Source organism: Ptiloglossa arizonensis, chromosome 10 (genome assembly GCF_051014685.1).
Source record: "Ptiloglossa arizonensis isolate GNS036 chromosome 10, iyPtiAriz1_principal, whole genome shotgun sequence".
In the NCBI taxonomy this organism is placed as follows: Eukaryota; Metazoa; Arthropoda; class Insecta; order Hymenoptera; family Colletidae; genus Ptiloglossa; species Ptiloglossa arizonensis.
In genome coordinates this window covers 17,506,033-17,524,180 of record NC_135057.1, presented here as the reverse complement: position 1 = coordinate 17,524,180, position 18,148 = coordinate 17,506,033, and the positions used below count along the sequence as shown (strand labels likewise).

General features: G+C 40.2%; 2 protein-coding genes across 4 annotated transcripts; one reads left to right on the top strand and one right to left on the bottom strand.

Annotated features, from left to right (window-relative positions):
- Nucleotides 1-371: 371 nt before the first annotated feature.
- Nucleotides 372-2,020, top strand: Xpac (DNA repair protein complementing XP-A cells homolog Xpac). The gene is made up of 5 exons (XM_076322420.1): nucleotides 372-705; nucleotides 951-1,062; nucleotides 1,162-1,286; nucleotides 1,359-1,635; nucleotides 1,721-2,020. Exons 1-5 carry the CDS (start codon nucleotides 554-556, stop codon nucleotides 1,880-1,882), a joined length of 828 nt encoding a protein of 275 aa, XP_076178535.1. The 5' UTR covers nucleotides 372-553; the 3' UTR covers nucleotides 1,883-2,020.
- Nucleotides 2,021-2,201: 181 nt separating this feature from the next.
- On the bottom strand, nucleotides 2,202-18,104 carry Hmgcr (HMG coenzyme A reductase). Of its 3 annotated transcripts, XM_076322416.1 has the most exons (10): nucleotides 17,967-18,104; nucleotides 17,601-17,754; nucleotides 7,943-8,158; nucleotides 7,715-7,826; nucleotides 6,586-6,673; nucleotides 6,203-6,500; nucleotides 5,948-6,099; nucleotides 4,267-4,831; nucleotides 2,936-4,176; nucleotides 2,202-2,854 (listed from the first exon to the last, which is right to left on the bottom strand). In XM_076322416.1, exons 3-10 carry the CDS (start codon nucleotides 8,123-8,125, stop codon nucleotides 2,731-2,733), a joined length of 2,763 nt encoding a protein of 920 aa, XP_076178531.1. In that variant the 5' UTR covers nucleotides 8,126-8,158; nucleotides 17,601-17,754; nucleotides 17,967-18,104; the 3' UTR covers nucleotides 2,202-2,730. The 3 variants fall into 3 exon arrangements, with proteins under 3 accessions (XP_076178531.1, XP_076178533.1, XP_076178532.1); XM_076322418.1 differs by lacking the exon at nucleotides 17,601-17,754 and having other exon boundaries at nucleotides 17,967-18,032; XM_076322417.1 differs by lacking the exons at nucleotides 17,601-17,754; nucleotides 17,967-18,104 and adding an exon at nucleotides 11,773-13,368.
- Nucleotides 18,105-18,148: the final 44 nt, after the last annotated feature.

Here is an 18,148-nt window from a genome sequence, read left to right as displayed (position 1 = left end):
TACTTTCTATTTCAATTTTAACGGCTGCCGGAAACGATTCGTCCGTTTGAAAAATTCAGCGGCGCGTCGATTTTTCAAGAGACTTGCTTTTGAAGAAAGCAGCTCATTGCCGATTGGTTGAATATAAATCTGGGAGAAATCTGACTTGAAGCCCCCTAGTAGCAAAAATTAGAACGACTGAAGTATAGATACATTTGTGTATCAAGAATGTGTTTACAAACAAATAAATTTAGTATAGAATAATTAATTCTTATACATTTTTAACGTTATTTCTTCACAATTATTTGTGCATGTTATGTGTTTAGTATGTATTGATATTTAATGGAAAATTTATATATTTTATTATATTGTGAATGTAAAGAATACCGTATTTAAATAAAAAATTCAGCACATCAAGTCGCATCATAATTCTAAAATTTATACGGTCAACTTGGAAAGTTTTACATATTTATTATTATTATTCACATGTCGAAGAAGCAAAACATACAAAGTTCCAGTAAGCAACTATTTTTGGGTATATTCAAGTAAATGTAAAATTAATACTATATAAAAGATGTCAGAGACTGCGAAAGAGTTACAGGATCCTTCAGAGAATAAAGAGTCGATAGAAAATACTCGACACTTTAAAGAACGCGCAGAACGAAATCGTCAAAAAGCATTGCTCCTAAAGAAATCTAAGATTGTTTCTCATCCTTATACAAAAGGGTATGTTGTACGTGTTATAAATTTCAGATTATTAACAAAAGCCGGGAGCTGTAGATGTAGTACTTTAAAACGAATTATCTACTTTTTATGCTCTTCTTATCGATAAGATTTCCTGCTCCCGTAATTAAAGCTTGCACAGTTAGCTGCAAGTGGATCTTGAGATCGGACAATGATTAAAATAAACGAGTATTAAAATGTTATAAATTTAATGAAGATTAAAATTTTTCCATACATAATTTTTGTAGAGAGAACGGAGATTCGATAAATGGTAGATCGATAAAAGTTCAAGGGCAACGTGTCATAGACAGTGGGGGTGGTTTTCTCATAGAAGAAAACGATGATTTAGAAGAACAAATGGTATATGAAAAATGAAGGAAAAATGAAACGATCTGTAAATAAATGTTAGAAATTTTACGAATCTGAAGCACATGAATATTCTATATTTTTTCTTTCCAGTTAAAAATAACATCAGAACCTGCTCCCATTATTGTCGATTTGCCTCGTTGCGACGAATGTAAAACTGAGTTTAAGGACTCCAATCTTCTGCAAATCTTTGAGTTAACCGTGTGCGATAATTGCAGGTACACCGCTTACTTGAACATAGTAATAGCTTTAACCCAGTAATGATACTACCGTTGTTCATTTTATCGCAGAGATCCCAAGGGAAAGCATTCTTTAATTACAAAAACGGAAGCAAAACAAGAGTATTTATTAAAGGATTGCGATTTTGATAAAAGAGAACCACCATTAAAATATATTACAAAGAAGAATCCTCACAATGCAAATTGGGGTGAAATGAAATTGTATTTACAACTACAAGTAGAACAAAGAGCTTTGGAAGTTTGGGGTTCGGAAGAAAAACTATTAGAGGAGAAGGAATTACGCGATACTAAACGGGAAGGAACTAAAGTTAAAAGATTTAATAAAAAGGTAAACAAACAAACACGATCAGAATTGTAACATTTAACCTTATAGATATGTATTATTAAATAAGTAACTACTTATTACTGTACAGATTAAACAGTTGCGAATGCAAGTTCGAAGTTCATTGTACGATAAAACGACAAAGGCATCTCATACGCACGAATTTGGAGAAGAAACGTATAACGAGGAGGATGATACATATATACACACATGCACAACTTGTGGTTACGAAGAAACATACGAAAAAATGTGAATTCTAGAATTGCGATAGATTTTGTAGAAATATTTTATTAGCCTGTGTTTCAGCGTGGTATCTGCTTTTTTTCATACGAATAGAAAATTTTCAGTACTTACAGAATGTGTATATAACATTAAAAGAAAATCGAAAATTTCCAATTGTATCGTTAATTCGTTCTTATTTGTTTTTCTCTTCGTTTTTTTTTTTTTTTTCTTTTCAATCTTTTCAATCGAAATAAGATACGTTTGTACCACTAAAGCAACAAAAATTTGACAAACAACGTATTTAGATCTTAAACGAGTTTCCCTTATATTAAACATACAAAAACAAGGTGTACAATTTACAATTTTTATTTGCATTGTAATACCATAATTATATGCATATTTCTAATTACGAAGGACATTCGTTAGTTTGATTGTATTCTGTATACCACATAATGTACAGTCTTTGATTATATTACCTTTTACTGCTATATTGTATCAATCCTGATCGATTAAATTACTACAGCTAAAAATTAATATTGCACTATGTAAAAATATAATCGTGTACGCAGAAAAACAATCTTTGCGCAATGTTAATTTTATACAACCATCGTTAATTGCATAGTTCTTTGCAAATTATGTATAGAAATCCATTATATCGAAAATACTATGCTTTACTCGCAACATAAGTCATTTGGATAGCATATTCAAATCACTTTTACATTTTAATTTAATTTCACTTTTTGGTATATATGTATATACTTTTTCACGTAGATGAACGAAATATTTCTTTGGAATATTATGTTGAAGTCGTCGTTCGACAGCACGTACACAAAATTCTACCGAAACGTCAAACCGGGATCAGTTTACGTTCGATTAACGCTAAGATTTCTCTATAAACTCTTTACAAATACTTTGTACAGGCCGTAAGACATTTGGCACAGTCAGTGTATTACCCATATTTCTTTGGGGAACAATCATTGCGTTCGTTACTGTTGTAGACGATCTGAAATGCAATCGTATATTATTGAACTTGACATTTTTGAGACAGAAAAGTATAAATGTACACTGTTTATTACCAACGTACCTGTTGTGCCTAAGGTGACTTTTTACTAAATGACCGGCTGTGAGAGCAGCCATCAGTGACAACTCACCGGCAAGTACTGTAGCGCAGACAATTCTAGCTAGTCTGCTAGCATTTTCACCGGGTAGATCAACGTTGGCGCCTTTGACGCCCAACATACCTAAACACGCTCCTTGCGCAGGAAGACCGGTTCCACCACCAATTGTACCTATCTCTATGCTGGGCATTGTACAGGACACGTACAAATCTGTACCATCCGCTCCCCAGGGTTCCATCAAAGTCATACAGTTACTGCTGCCAACATTCTGTGCAGGATCTTGGCCAGTAGCTATAAAGATCGCCGTCACAATATTCGCGGCATGCGCATTGAAACCGCCCATACTGCCAGCGACAGCAGATCCGATCATATTTTTACTGATATTCACGTCGACCAAAGCATGGACCGAGGTTTTCAACAGATTGGTAACAATGTCTGCTGGTACCACTGCTTCGCAAACGACACTTTTACCTCTACCCTGAACCCAATTTACCGCCGCTGGTTTTTTATCCGTGCAAAAATTGCCACTCAACGATAATATTTCCATATCAGGAAAATGTTCCTTCACTGTATTTAACGATTTCTCCGTTCCTTTGGACAACATGTTCATTCCCATGGCATCACCGGTCGTTGCTACGAATCGAATAAATAAATGCCTACCAGCGATACGTATATGAATCTTTGTCAATCTTGCGAATCTGCTGGTTAAATTAAAGCTGTCCTCCATTTCTTTAAAGTTCTCGGTGTCTTGCATCCATGCCATAGCCTCGCTGGCTCTGACGATATTTGGAAATCTTACAACGGGGCCTCTGGTCATTCCATCGGCCACTACGCGACTCGTCACGCCGCATTTCATCAGCGCTCTACTCCCGCGATTAGTGGATGCCACTAAACATCCCTCGGTCGTTGCCATCGGTACATGGTATAATTCACCGTCGATTAACAACGGGCCAGCAATTCCAAGCGGTACCGGCACATATCCTACGACGTTTTCGCAGCACGATCCCAATACTTTGCTATAATCGTAATGTTTATACGGCAAATCGATCATATCTTCGGCAAATTTTCCAACCTCTCCAATTATAAGGCGTCTAATCCGGACCCCGCGCTCCATGTCTCCGACAGCCTTTTCCAACTGATAAGCGGCTATATGCTTGGATTTGACCAATTGAATAACTTCTTCGTCCGTTAATGCAGTCGCTCCTAGCTGTAAACACAAGGAGGTTTAAAGTGTCTTTGAAAGGAAAAATGCAGTTGCATCGGTTTACCGGTGAAATTTCAAAACAAATATACTTACTTCGGACTTGTATAACTCAAGACATTCTTCTATCGATCTAGGATCTTTCGATCGAGGAGGCGAACTTTCGCTGCTCGGTGTGTCCACGTTGAATTGTTTTCCGTCGGTTTGCACCTCTTTGTCGATAAACTCCGTTTGAGATTCATTTTCATCTTCGATCCAGTTACCGCCTACCCCGGACAAGGGAAAGATGGCAGATCGCATCGTCGAGTGTGGTTCTCCAAATCGTTGACGCAACGACATGTTCATGGTAGTTGTGTTCATATTTTCGGGAACGGTATGCTCGGTTTCAAGCTTCTCCTCTGTATCGTCTTCCTCTTTGAATCGTAATTGTTTGGCGATATCGCCCTTGTCTTCGAAGAAAATAAACTTGATCGCTAGTGCAAGAAGAAGTATCAGAATCACGATATTGTCTGCGCTCACTGACAGCCAATTCATCAAATACTCTTTGACTTCCGTCGAGTTCTCTGTTTTGTTGTAAGTGTCCGTTACAATATGCGAGTTCGCAGGTGACATCTTACTCTCCACCGTGTGGCCATTTTCATCGTTCTTGAAAGGCCAGCGACTGAAACACGTATGTCAGTTAACGTGCGTTAACACTTATCTGAAATGCGGTCTAATAATAAGCATCGAATTTGAATCTCATTTTTGCGTTTATTGCATGGAAATTAATTTTAATTTCATGTAATCGTTAAATTATAGATATTTATGCAGCAGAAGAGAAGAAAAAAAAAAAAAAAACGGTACAGACGGAGACACGGGCAGGCGCAAAAATACGGAAATGAAAGACATATATTCACGAATAAAGTGGCCGTGTTATAAATGTAGAAAATATGCTACAAGTATCGTGGAAACCTTCGTTGTTTGGAGCACTTTGAGTATCATTAGTCCTCTATACTCTTAAAGTATATATCTTTTAAAGAGAACGAACGATGCAACGAATCGCGCTAAATATGCAAAATAAAAGACATTTTTACATTTTTAAGATCCTCGAACGACGATATATCGCTTCTTTATGTATACGTATATCCCATCGAAATATGCATCTGCGTGAACATTTGTAATCTCAGTGATTGCACACAATACGTTTTATATGCTATAACGCGCGATTTGCATAGATTGTGATTCGACAACCTTCGAGTTTCACCATCGCGTCACTAAGAAAAGAATTCCCGAACCTTGTGAACGGAACGGCACTAGATCTCGTATGATCCAGCGCTCTTTCTACGAGCTGTCTCGACGAAATCTCGAATTCGACGCAAAAGAATCGATAATTACTGTTATTCGTAACCGGACACAGGCGAGTCGCGTACTGCTTCTCAACTTAACAGTGAAAGGGTTAAAGGAGTCCAAACCCCTCCGCGATACCATCTTTTTTCGCGGAATTCGTTGAATATGAATTAAACGTATACTTATATTACTGTGTAATAAGTTGAACCTGACCCGTGGAAGTTGAGAATAAGAAAACTGACAAACAAAAAGTAGAAACGTCAATACACTCTGGTAAAAAAAAAAAGTGCACACGGTAGGGGCAGATAGGTGATAACTTTCCGGCAGTTTTCTTTCCACGTGAGCGCGTTATCCGATGTCATAAAAGATAGGGTCTGCCTCGAATGAAAACCCGACGCGTATATAGTACATTGCGCGGAAAAGAAAAAAGAATGTTATGGAAATACAGTACCTGTTAGCATGGACCACAAATAGCCCAGCGATCATGATCAACTTGACGCGCTCCACTACCGGATTCGGTTTTTGATCTTCCTCGTTCAACGGATGCATCGTGAAGATCTTGTCGGCGCTCAATGGTTTCATGCCATTCGTGCCGCGCGATAGCTGGAATAAAAGCGAAAACGACGCGAGACTCGTAATATTGGCCGTATACGAGAATTTACGTCCAAGAGGATATGTATATATACATCGTAACGATCTTAATTACCTCGAGAATCAGTGACAAACACGCAGGATAGAATGTCATGAAAACGATATAGTTGACAACAACTCCGAGACAAGCGAAGCTGCACAGGATCTCTAATCTTCGAACGCCGGATAACGACCCTATACTGATAAGCAAGGTCTCCACCAAAGTGTCCAACGTAATGGTTGGCCCTAGGAGCGACATGCCACGAGCGATATTCGCTCGCACCTCCTCTTGGTTGCGGGAACTCAAGGCCAACTGCGCTAATACCGCGGCTTTCGAGAGATCGATGATCAGCAAGAAGAAGAACAACGCATCTCTGGAAAGGAAACACTTTAGGCGAGAGGAATTTAATTTAAAACGCGTTTACGAGTTCGTCTCTTGGCATTCGAGTAAACACTTACTTTAAATCGGAAATGTCGCTGCGCCCGAAGTTCACCACGCTAGACGTGAACACAACGCTCGAGAACACGGTAAATAGGCCAGCGATACCTATGAAAACGTTACGGTTAAAGCGATACGTCTCTATTAATTGATCGGTTTGTTGTCCGAACATCGGACCATCGTTTCTAACGAGAAAAAGTGTTTCCAACGAACGGTTGATCCGGCTTTGGAGAAGAGGAGGAACGCACGCATCGATCACGGTACTCGTTGAAAAACGCGCAGGACTTTTCGCAATTAAATTTTATGCAAATTCGGCGATTAAACGTCATCGCGTGTCGCGCAGAATCGAACGCTATCACTTTCCACAGCGCTTTCACCGACGTTGAAAGCTTTCGTGCGTGTGCTACACAACACGGTTCGGTTATACGAATAATCGTCTTACGCGTAATCGTTCCAGTACGAGCCATTCGTTACGAAAGTGGTGCAAGTGGTTCGTTTTTCGTTAAAACGAAAGTTTCCGTAATAATTTCCTAAAACGTTCGATCCGAAAACGTTGCAAGCCCGTGAACACGAACGTTCTTATTCGATTCTTGTATCACCGCCATCGGTAAAATACAATACGATGCAAGGAGACGATGAATTTACTTATTTATCGTAGATACTTTAGATTCGAATCGAAATCTGGTCTGGATACTCTGAGATTCGAAACAAATAAGTGTTCCAAAGTGTCCGGTTTGGCAACCGTTGCGTTCATTTTCCATTTTTCACTCTTATTCTTTCGCACAACCCCTGGTTGTTCGAATTGATGTTCGATCGCCACTCGTATCCTCCGTGTACGAGTCGACGACGAGTCGAAATCGACACTTTCGAAATTCGATAAATAAAAAAAAAAAAAAAAAAAAAATAAAAAAAAAAAACCACCCGATAAATTTTATTATCGGGCGATCGTCGAAAACCTGGAACGAAACCAATTAACGCTTTGCGTTCATTTTTCGATCGATCGAAATCCAGCACACCTTTTACAATTTGCAAGAAAGATAAATAGATTTGCACCACTTTCGCTCTTCGAACGGAACTGAACGTAACCGTGGGTTTTATTCGGAACTAACGCGCAACAGTTGTACAACGTGGAAGCAAATGGTTGCTTACCTAAAATATACTTGGAACCCAATTTTTGTAGATTGCGAAACTGATGATAGGTAAACAGTATTGCTAGACATCGTATTACAGTCATGACTATAATATCAGCTGCGTTTAGGTCCTAACAAAATAATCGAGACTTAAAAATGATTCGTAGGATATTTGATCGTAGAGTGCGTCGAAAAAGTCTCACCGCGTACAAGCATAAGAGTTCAAAGTTATTCAATGTCTGCTTACGTCCGAATTACATCGACCGGCTCCTCGACAGTGCGAAGACACGGGAAGGGCTCCGTCTCGTGGCTGTCCGCTTCCGGTCTCCATGTTCAGGATGCATGCCGTGAGAGTAAATGTCGTCACGATCACTTCCAGAGGATGACCGGCGCAAAACCGGCCGTGGATCTCGAACAGGCGTGTCAGCATGTTTCTCGTTTTCAACAATTTACTATTTACAACCTGGAACATTCCGTCCGTTTCGATGTTCGATACGACGCAAATGTTGATTTTCGAACTCCAACTTGGAACACTTCTCCGATATACACATAGATGGATAGGGTTCTTCGGAGGACGCTGTCTCTTGTAGAACTAACTTTCGCACGATCAGAGTGTCACACCGATGCGATGGCACTTTGAACGGACTAAAATTTTAACTCGGACAAGAGAAGCACTTAACCTGCCCCCCATCCCTCCCCCCTCCCCTTTACTTTTGCACAGTACGGCAGATTACGGGCCTCTGTTGCTACGTGTTAAATATTAGATGTAATAACTCGATAATTTTAGAGATATAAGCGATTACATACTTCGCCAATATATATTACGAATATCGATCTTTGTCATCGAAGCGATCGTCGAGCCGATGGTACACAATCGAGCGTATCTTTACGATCATCTGCACCGATAATGCAATTGTAAATGAATGCAATGGAAAAAGAAAGGAAAATATTTCGGTAAACGGGATCGAGGAACGCAAAGCTCGATTATGGCTAACATCTGCGTCACAATCGCTTAAATGACAGAGATCGATGTTCGTAGTATATATCGCGGGATATGTCATCGATCATTTCTATCTAAAAAACGATCGAGTCGTTACAGCTAATATTTAACGCGTAGCAACAAGGATCCGTGATCTACTACGATCCTGCAAAGTAGGTTCGAATCGGAAGGGCACGGATCGAGCGGTTCCTTCGAGAGGGAACCTGAAACGATCGCTAACCCGCGATATATAGTACGTACAATGTACGATACGTATTTCTCGATGGAACCGGCGAGAATGGTCTCGTCGCTGTTAACTCTATCGTACCTGAACTTATTTCTGGTTACCACGTTACACCATACCTTCCCGTGTATCGCATTTTTCTTTTAATCCATCAATGGCACGTGTTCCCGTAACGACGAATAAACATTTCCCGCGTGAGTCAATTCGGAACACTTTCACAGCTTGCGCGAAAAGTTCGCGACTGTCCTCCACGGAGTCGGTCGATAGCCGTCGCAAAGAAAACGATAGTGCGCGACGAAGTCGAAGAAAGTGCTTTCCGTTCGTCGAAGATATTCGGTGAAATCGGTAGGGAAAACTTGCCGGATGGCCCCTCTTACTTTTCGAGGTTGAGAGAAGAGGGTGCCGTACGAACAGAGAGGACGAAGATGCACCACGCGAGTTTGGGGAAAGCGAGCGTGTCGGACCGGTTATTGCGACACGACGATTCTACCGTCTGTCAATAATGCTCCATATAGTCATAATACCTTCGGTTGCGCAATACGGCTGGACACGTGTACGACGACGGTCAGGATTCCTTCGACGAGATCGAAATTTCACTCCTGCCGGACAATTTGCCGATTTCAACGCTGGGATAACGCAAGACGAACAGAGAGTAGCGAAGAATCGTTTCGATTCTACCGTTAAAAATAGGCCCAATCTTTATCGTTTCGAAATAAACATCGACCCGAGTGTTTAACCTGTGACTGGAACGGACCGGTTCCTCGAACTCGCCGATCGGAAAACTGTAAATTGGATTTATTTTCCTCGAGTCAAAGATTTTCTAAAAGCCGTTGCTACACGTTGAAAACATCGTTGCGCAAGAAAAGAATAAATCGCGTCGCGACAAGCGTCTCTACTTTGCGCCTACTCGCATCTACAAAGAGTAACGAACGATCCTGGAAAATTCCTAATTTCTTAATTGGGGAACGAACGATGTATCGTCGGTTACGGTCCAAAGTGAAAATACAACTTATTAGAAACGCGAAGAAAGTTGTAGGTAGTTATATTCGCGAATACTTTTGTAAAACAATTTTTTACGTAAAATGTCCGGTGAACGTTACTGGACGATCGATACAATCTTCGACCCAGCCGATGGTACGGTACTTGATCCCAAGCGTAATGGTACCGCGATGGTCCATTCAACTACTGGTTCAACGAATAGAAACAAAGTCTCGAAACGAAAGAAAAAGAAACGTTCGCTTTCGCGAAGCGAAAATCATTGAAATCACCGGTAACATCGGTACCTCCGTAGCAAGGAGTCGCCACCGGAAGGCACGGGGTGGCTTCCACGTGACGGCAAGAGACTCGAGAATTCTATGGTTAACGAACGGACGAGGGGGGGGGGGGGGGGGGCGCGCGCGTTCGAAAGAAGCCCAAGTTGGGGAAACGCGTCAGGATTCCGAGGACAAAAGCGTTTTTTATCGGTACGGGTGTGTAAAAAATAAGCTAATCGAACGGCGCGTATATAACTTGGAAGGACGAAATGTCTGTCAAGGTCGGTAACTTTCCAAGAGCCTCTGGGAACATTTCTATACTCGACTGACCACTGACCTCTTCTCACTTTCAATGGAACTGCGATTGAAAGCGCCTACTTTGTTATTTCGACGGCGTATTGTCATTCAAATAAATTCGCGTCAAACGTTTCCGGAAATGTCGCAGAATCCGACGATTTCCTTTCAGCGATAAATCTTGAGAGCGATAAATGCAACGAGACCGTAGGAAATACTTAGCGCTCGATCGCTGCATACACGAAACAATGAAAAAAATCGCACCATTTTTGTATAAATTATTCGAACGAAAGGTGCAAGCATATCTTGTGCCAATTATCATTTCAATAAGACATTTCGAGTTATCTTTAATATTGAATTAGATAACTCATTAAGCCCACGGTTAAATGTGAATTTCAAGTCTGAATAATGATCGGTATCGTTAATGTTGCGAATGTCGTCAAAGTATTGTCAAAGTCCGAATCGTAAATCTAAGATTCGTAACTCGTCGGAGTATGTAAGTACATATGTACTCTGAACGTCAGCCGGCTGACGTTCGCGCGATGGTTCGTTACACGCTCAATCTCGAAACCTGGTCACGATCGAAAATAAAGTATCGGCACGTTGTATATTTGTTATGCAAATATTCCTCGGCTTTCCCAGATCACAGTCTACCGAGAATAACCAACGCACCGGGTCTCTCTCGACCGGGCATAAAATATTTGAAATTGAAACCGAAATTCGAGTTGTTGCTTCGCAAACGGTGAAAATGAGAAGAATGGGGGAAATTTTTCAAGCCGAAGTCTGCTCTCTTCTTCTACGGTCGAGATTAACGTTCCTTCGAAGGAATTCGTTGTTGGAAGTGGACGAGCGGTGACCTTGATACCGCACTCGCGAGCCAATCGCTTCCTTAAACGCGAAAGACAAAATTTCGGTCCAGGCGTTTCTCGTCAGCCGAAGCAATATTTTATTCCAATATCGAATGTCTCGAGTTTCCAACCAACGTTTCCCATTTGAGAATAAATACGCGCGTAAAGTGCGTTGGCTTCCGCAGCAACGTGTATATACCGGCCGCGGTTCGTCTACGAGTAATACGAACGGTACAGACAATTTCCGTGATAAGTGATTTTCGACCCGTCGAAACGGGTCGAAACGGGTCGAAACGGGTCGAAAGTCGGTCGAGCAGACGACGGGAGCGTGTCGCTCCTGTTAACGTAGAATGTGAAAGTCGAAGGAACGAATTCGAACGATAGAACGATTTAATCCCTCGACTCGATCGGTAATCGGATAATGATACAGATGTTAGTAAGAAATTCGGCCGAGCGTACCTCTTGATTCGAGTACCCGGAGAAATCACCAAAATGAGCACGTGGACACGTGGAGACGTGGACACGTGGAGACGTGGAGACGTATCGGAAGCAGGTGGAGTATTTGTCTCTTCGTTGAGAGCTACAGGCTCGCCGATTTGGCCTACGCGCTGAGAGCTGACCGCTCTCCACCCTACCGTATTTCTGGTTCGCTGCTGTCCCGGGAGACCGTAAACGAGCGGGGAACGGTACCAAGCGGACGAACCATCGTCGTTCTTTGTCTCGCTCGATCCTTTGCGTCCAATGATGCTACGCCCGTTACGTACCGTTTCTTTTTTCTTTCGAGTCCTTCCGACTCGGCAACAAACAACCGAGACACGACCGTTCGGTGAAGATATCCCCTCTACGATATAAAGCACGCGCCGGTCCCGAGCCACTGGCTCTCGACAAACAAATTATATATCTTGTCCGGTTTTACTTTTTCTTTTTCTTTTTCGTTGCTCGTTTCTTGTTCGACGTAAAAACGAATGCGTAAAGAACGATAGGTAAAAAGTGACGCGACCTTCTATTTACATAACAGTATCAAACTCGTACACGTTCGATCGACAAATTCCTGATCGAGCGAGAAAAATTAATCGAGAGAGACGACTATTCGGTATTCGCGGTTTAAAATCGCGCGAGATGAAAAAACTGAAACAACGTTTACGATAAATGGCAACGCGAAACGTTACCGGTAACGCGACGCGCGTACATTTGCACGAAATCGCGAATTTTGATTATCAGTAAACAAACACGTGAGCCCGATACTTGTATCGGTAAGCGCTTTTATCACCGTTTCTATTGCGTTCGCCACTTTCGGCCACGTGTCTTTCAATTACGTACTCGAAGACCGGTGATCGAATCAGCCGACAAAGAATCTTTTAACAAGTATCTGCATTGCGATACCCGATAAGATGCAACAATGTCGAACCAGGTACGTAGGAACGTTTTCTTTTTTAACGCACCGATTATCGAGTTTTCAACTCGTCGAACTTTTCTGTAGCTGTTATCGACGCTTACATTGTTTGTCTCGGGAGGTTGTTTATCGTAACAGACATTATCGTGATATTATATTTGGAACTCATCGATACTATCGTGCAAACGAGTTAATTAAATGTTGTTACCTTGCGAAATATTTCTAACTTTAACTGACTAACGATTTCACACCGTTATCGAAACTCTCGTTTTCCAAGTAAAATCGCAACTTTTGACTACAGGTTGTCGTACGTAGACTTTTGCGACCGACTTGTGTGCCGGTTCTACGGGCAAATTCACCGACATTTATTCGATAAATAAAAAGAGGTTGGATCTAAACGGCAACCAACAGAGATCCTACGAATCGAGGATTCGATATTGCATTGGGTGAATGGTCGTGGATCCTCTACGTCCACGTCTAAGTACGTCTGCGAATTTAATGGAAAAATTTGCACCTTTTAAACGACGAACGATACATCGAGAGGAAAGCACGGTTTTCGTGCACCAGAAAAATTCGTTACACGATAAACCGTTATACTCGTGGCCGATGCAACACAGCTTTCGCAATTTGTACGAGCATTGGTAAAACAGGAATACGGTTAAACGGTGCATCGGTGGACGATGCTTTTTAACCCTTTGCACTCGAAGTTTTTTTTGAGTCATATTACCAGCAACTCGAAGCCATTTGAGTGAAAAGATCATATTCACATGTAAGTTCATGATATACGCATTGAAAGAAAAGTCATCGTTGTATGTTATTATTTTTTTAATTGTTTATGGATACAAATGTTAGGATATATAAAAAAAATTATAAAATTATTACATTTTGTAATCTTCCAAAGTGTGATACCTCTCGAAGCAATTGCCAATATGTAATCTTGTCTTCTCTAGACAGGTATCACAAAAATAATGGGTCTGCCGTCTTTCGCCTGGAATTTTTCTATTCGAACACACTACACAATCTTTCTTGGTTCCAGAACGTATAATATGTAGGTGGTTGTTGAGTCTGGCCTCCGTATTTGGTGTGTAACTGTATTCTCGAGATGTGCTGTTTTGTCGGAAATTCCCAATCAATTGGTCCACCAACAATTTTACAAACTTCAAGTGTGTCATTGGTTTTTCATTATTTATTTTTTTAACAGAAGTGTACAATATATATGCATTTACTGTACACATTTCCATCCCCCAAAAAAATAGTTTTCTCCACCATTTCAGGGATTTTCTCAGAAAACAATATGTTGCAGCATATTGGTCGGCCCGATCTACTCCACGCATATTTTTTGTGTAATCGATAACAATTTTAGGTTTTTGTATTCTGACCAATTCACCACCACGTACTCTTCTATCAACCGATGTCAAACCCGCTTCATTACGAGTACTTAACAAAGTGACAATCCTTTTGTCCTTCCATGCGAGAACTAGGGTTTTGCCTTTTCTGTAAGCCACTGTTTTCCTGTCTCTTACAAATTGCGGTTTTTTTATTGTCGTTGGTAAATATTTCCTATTTGTTTTGATTGTGCCGGTGAGGAAACAATTCATTTTTAGCAGTTCTTCAGCAAGGGGTATGCTTGTATAATACCTGTCGGTATACATACGATAACCTTTAGCATTAGGAACATTGTCCAATAGTTTTCTGTACAGGTCTAAAGGAATTCTGGAACTGACAGGCAGATCAGGTCTTATGAGATTTTCAGAAGTAATACTGCCGTAATAAGGCAAAACCGAATAAACATAACCGGTAGTTGAGTCGGCCAGAACGTAAATTCTAATTCCCCATTTAGTGGGTTTAGCTGGATTATATGTCATAAAACATATTTTCCCCTTAAATTTTATAACGGATTCATCAACGCAAATCGACTGATACGGTATAAAATGTTCGGAAAATTTTGAGTTGATATATTGTAAAAAGTTATTAGCTTTTTGAATGCGAGTCCTTAAGCACGTATTTCTGCCTACTGGTGCATTTTTGTGTAAATGAAGCATCCAAAATATTTGCTGGAATCTATCTCGGGTAAATACGTCTGAAAAGAATGGAATTTTACTGGTGAACTTGGTACACCAATATTCCTGGAGATTTGCAACTGGCATGGTTCCCATATTCAAGATCACTCCGATGAAGGCCAGAAATTCTTTCCGATTAACATCACTCCATGTATTCCATATTGATCTCCTTGACAATTGCCTTCCACGCAGTCTTGAATTTGCGTAATCATTTGTCTCTTTTATTATGGAATCAATCAATGTATCCGTAAAATATAATTGAAAAAAATCTAACGGTTCTTTTATATCGTTGGAAATTTGTGGTCCGGCAATTCGAGGTGAAATATCGAAATCCATAGGAGATGGAATATTATCCACTTCCGAAACATCCATCCATTCGTCATTTCCAGTTGAATCTATTGTGTCTTCTACATTTCCTTCTGTATCACTTTCAAATCCCTCAATATCACTTTCAATTCTCGGTATGTGTCGTCGTACTGCAGGAAATATATCACTATCATTAGAATCGGATTCATGGCTTAGTTCAATATTGTCTGCTTCATCACGGCCAAGAGCGTCTATGTTATTTCTGTAATGTTCACCATGAACTTCAAATTCTAATTCGTCGCTACTACTTTCAATATCACTATAATTTTCACAAATTTTTCTTTTATTTGCCATATCAGGGATATAAATATGAATTCAAAATATAAAAACAACAGATAAACTAGAATCTGATATACACTCTACTGCTGAATAACACGACTTAACTCACTTGCATCCAAGTGCGGAATGCGGAATGTTGCTCAAACCGCGATTGTGTGCTGTTATCGAGAGCATAACAATCTGCGAGCCGCGACCGTCATTTGTCACCAACAGCGAAATATCCTATAACTAATTTTTACGATTTGTTTTTGTTCTCATGTTAAAAACTGAAAATTATTTCCATTGTCTCCGTAGCGGAGCCCTCGAGTTTGAAGACAAATTTTAAATGGCTCCGCTCCGGAGCCCTCGAGTGCAAAGGGTTAATTCATTCCGTGGGTCGAGTACTGGAAAGGGAGGAAGGAAGGAAGGAAGGAAGGAAGGAAGAAAAACATTCGAGTCAAGTACTACGGAGAATCTTCGCAAAGAGAAAAACTGGCGCAATCTAGCACAACGAACACTTTCTGACAAATTCGAAAGTCGGTTGCGCGCACAATATGCAACGACTCTCTACATCTACGTACTTCTATTGCTTCGAGTGAATTATGTTTGACGGAAAATTGACGAAATTCAATGCGAAAACTCCCGAATCCGATTGCTTTCCTCCCAAGTGTAACAGTCTTCCGAAGGAACTACTTTCGCTACAACGCGAAAAGTAAACTATACGAATATCTACGTATGTACGTGTACAGATACAGATTCGATTCGGGTATTCGATTAAGAACAACGGATGTTCGAGGTTCGCGGAAGATTTAATTTGCACGGGCGAACCGTTCGCATTTCGCGAACGTATAATCGATTGCGAAAAACACCGCCCACGTGAGTGCTACGCGATAAATAGCACTTTGATTGTAATTGCTTCACAATCGAGGTTTAAACGCGTACTACCCTTCCCGGAACTATTTTAAATACAATAAAAGAGGGCAACCCCTTTTCGGGGAAGTTATCGTCCTCGTCATAATCGCGCAACGCATCTTGCGGACGAATTCGTCGGACTGCATTACGTGATCGTAATCGCAATTTGACCGATGATACCGCGAGCAACGGGCAAATTTTTTACCGTCTATTTCCTCGAACGCGTCAGCGAATATCAATACTGAATACACGTTACATACGCGAAACAAAGATTTCGTTTCGAAATTGGCTTCTTGAAATTTTGCTCGGCAACGTTTCTCGGATCAGGTTTGTATACCTACCCTCCGCGAATTTTACAATCTTTCGTACATCGAACAACAAGACTTAGAGGCCGTTTGGAAATGGAAGTCAGAGTTCCTCGTTACTCGCTCGAGAATCGGTGTTCGTCGCAGGTTTCTTGTCTCTTTGCTGAGAATAATTTTAAGTTCGTACAAGACACAGCGGCACGCATGACTTTATAAACGCAAAGTATTTGCGCGGTTTCTCTCAAGAAACGCGCGTGGCATACTCATTCGCCGCGTCCGTACAATCTACCTGGAAATTCCGAGTTGGTAGACCGAGACATCTGTGTCGAGTTAAATGATTTAAGATAAATCTAGGTATACGATTTCGAACAACACGATCAATGTACAAAAGTGTTATTTATCGATCGCACGCGCATGTTAAAAAACATGCAACGATGTGTTATATACTTGTCAACGCTGCAATATGTAATTGTTAACCTTTTAATAACGATTTAACGTATGCCGATAATGTATTAAATATTTTGCTCAGCCAAGTATTTACTTCGTACTTTCTATAAATAACTCTCCATTTTCAATTATGCAGGTTACTATGTGTTACATCTAGGATTTAATTAACGAACCGTTATATAAGAATATTTTATTATGTTATTAGTCTTGAACTTTCGTTTCTTTGTTAATGCGAAACCTTCGGATTATTATCATTAAAATTGTCCAAAATTACCAACGACGCTTGCTCGATAATTAAAATCTACAGACTACATAAATCGTCCTACGTTCTATTAAATTGAACAAATGTTAAATAAAAATTTCAAACATTTACTTATGTAATTAAATGCTATTGTTGAATATAAACTGACGTGTAAAAATTGACTGCATCGTAAAGTAATCGGTAAACAGTAAAATTATCGTTTCAAAATTGAGTAAAATTATACAAACATCGGACGGGCATAACCTATAAAATGTAAAAATCTCGAATGATCGAGTTTAACGTACCGTAAAATTTGTCCGAAGATAATTGGAATACGCTTTAGGTTGCCATTATTTTTTAAAAATCGGCACGTCAGCCATTCGTGCCCTCTTTTTCCCATCACAACATCACAAATTGATCAACATCTTACGCACCACTCTTCCGACAGCGTACTGCACTCTTTAATACGAATTCAACGACATCTGAAGTTTCTTATCTAAACCACTCGATATTTAAAAGTTAAATATAAACTAACGTGTAAAAATTGACTCCAGAATAAAGTAATCGGCAAACAGTAAAATTATATTTTCAAAATTGAGTAAAATTATACAAACACCGGACGGGGATAACCTATAAAATGTAAAAATCTCGAATAATCGAGTTTAACGTACCGTAAAACTTGTCCAAAGATAATTGGAACACGCTCTAGGTTGCCATTATTTTTTAAAAATCGGCACGTCAGCCATTCGCGTCTTCTTTTTTCTATCACAACATCACAAATTGATCAACATCTTATACACCGCTCTTCCGACAGTGTACTGCACTCTTTAATACGAATTCAGCGACATCTGAA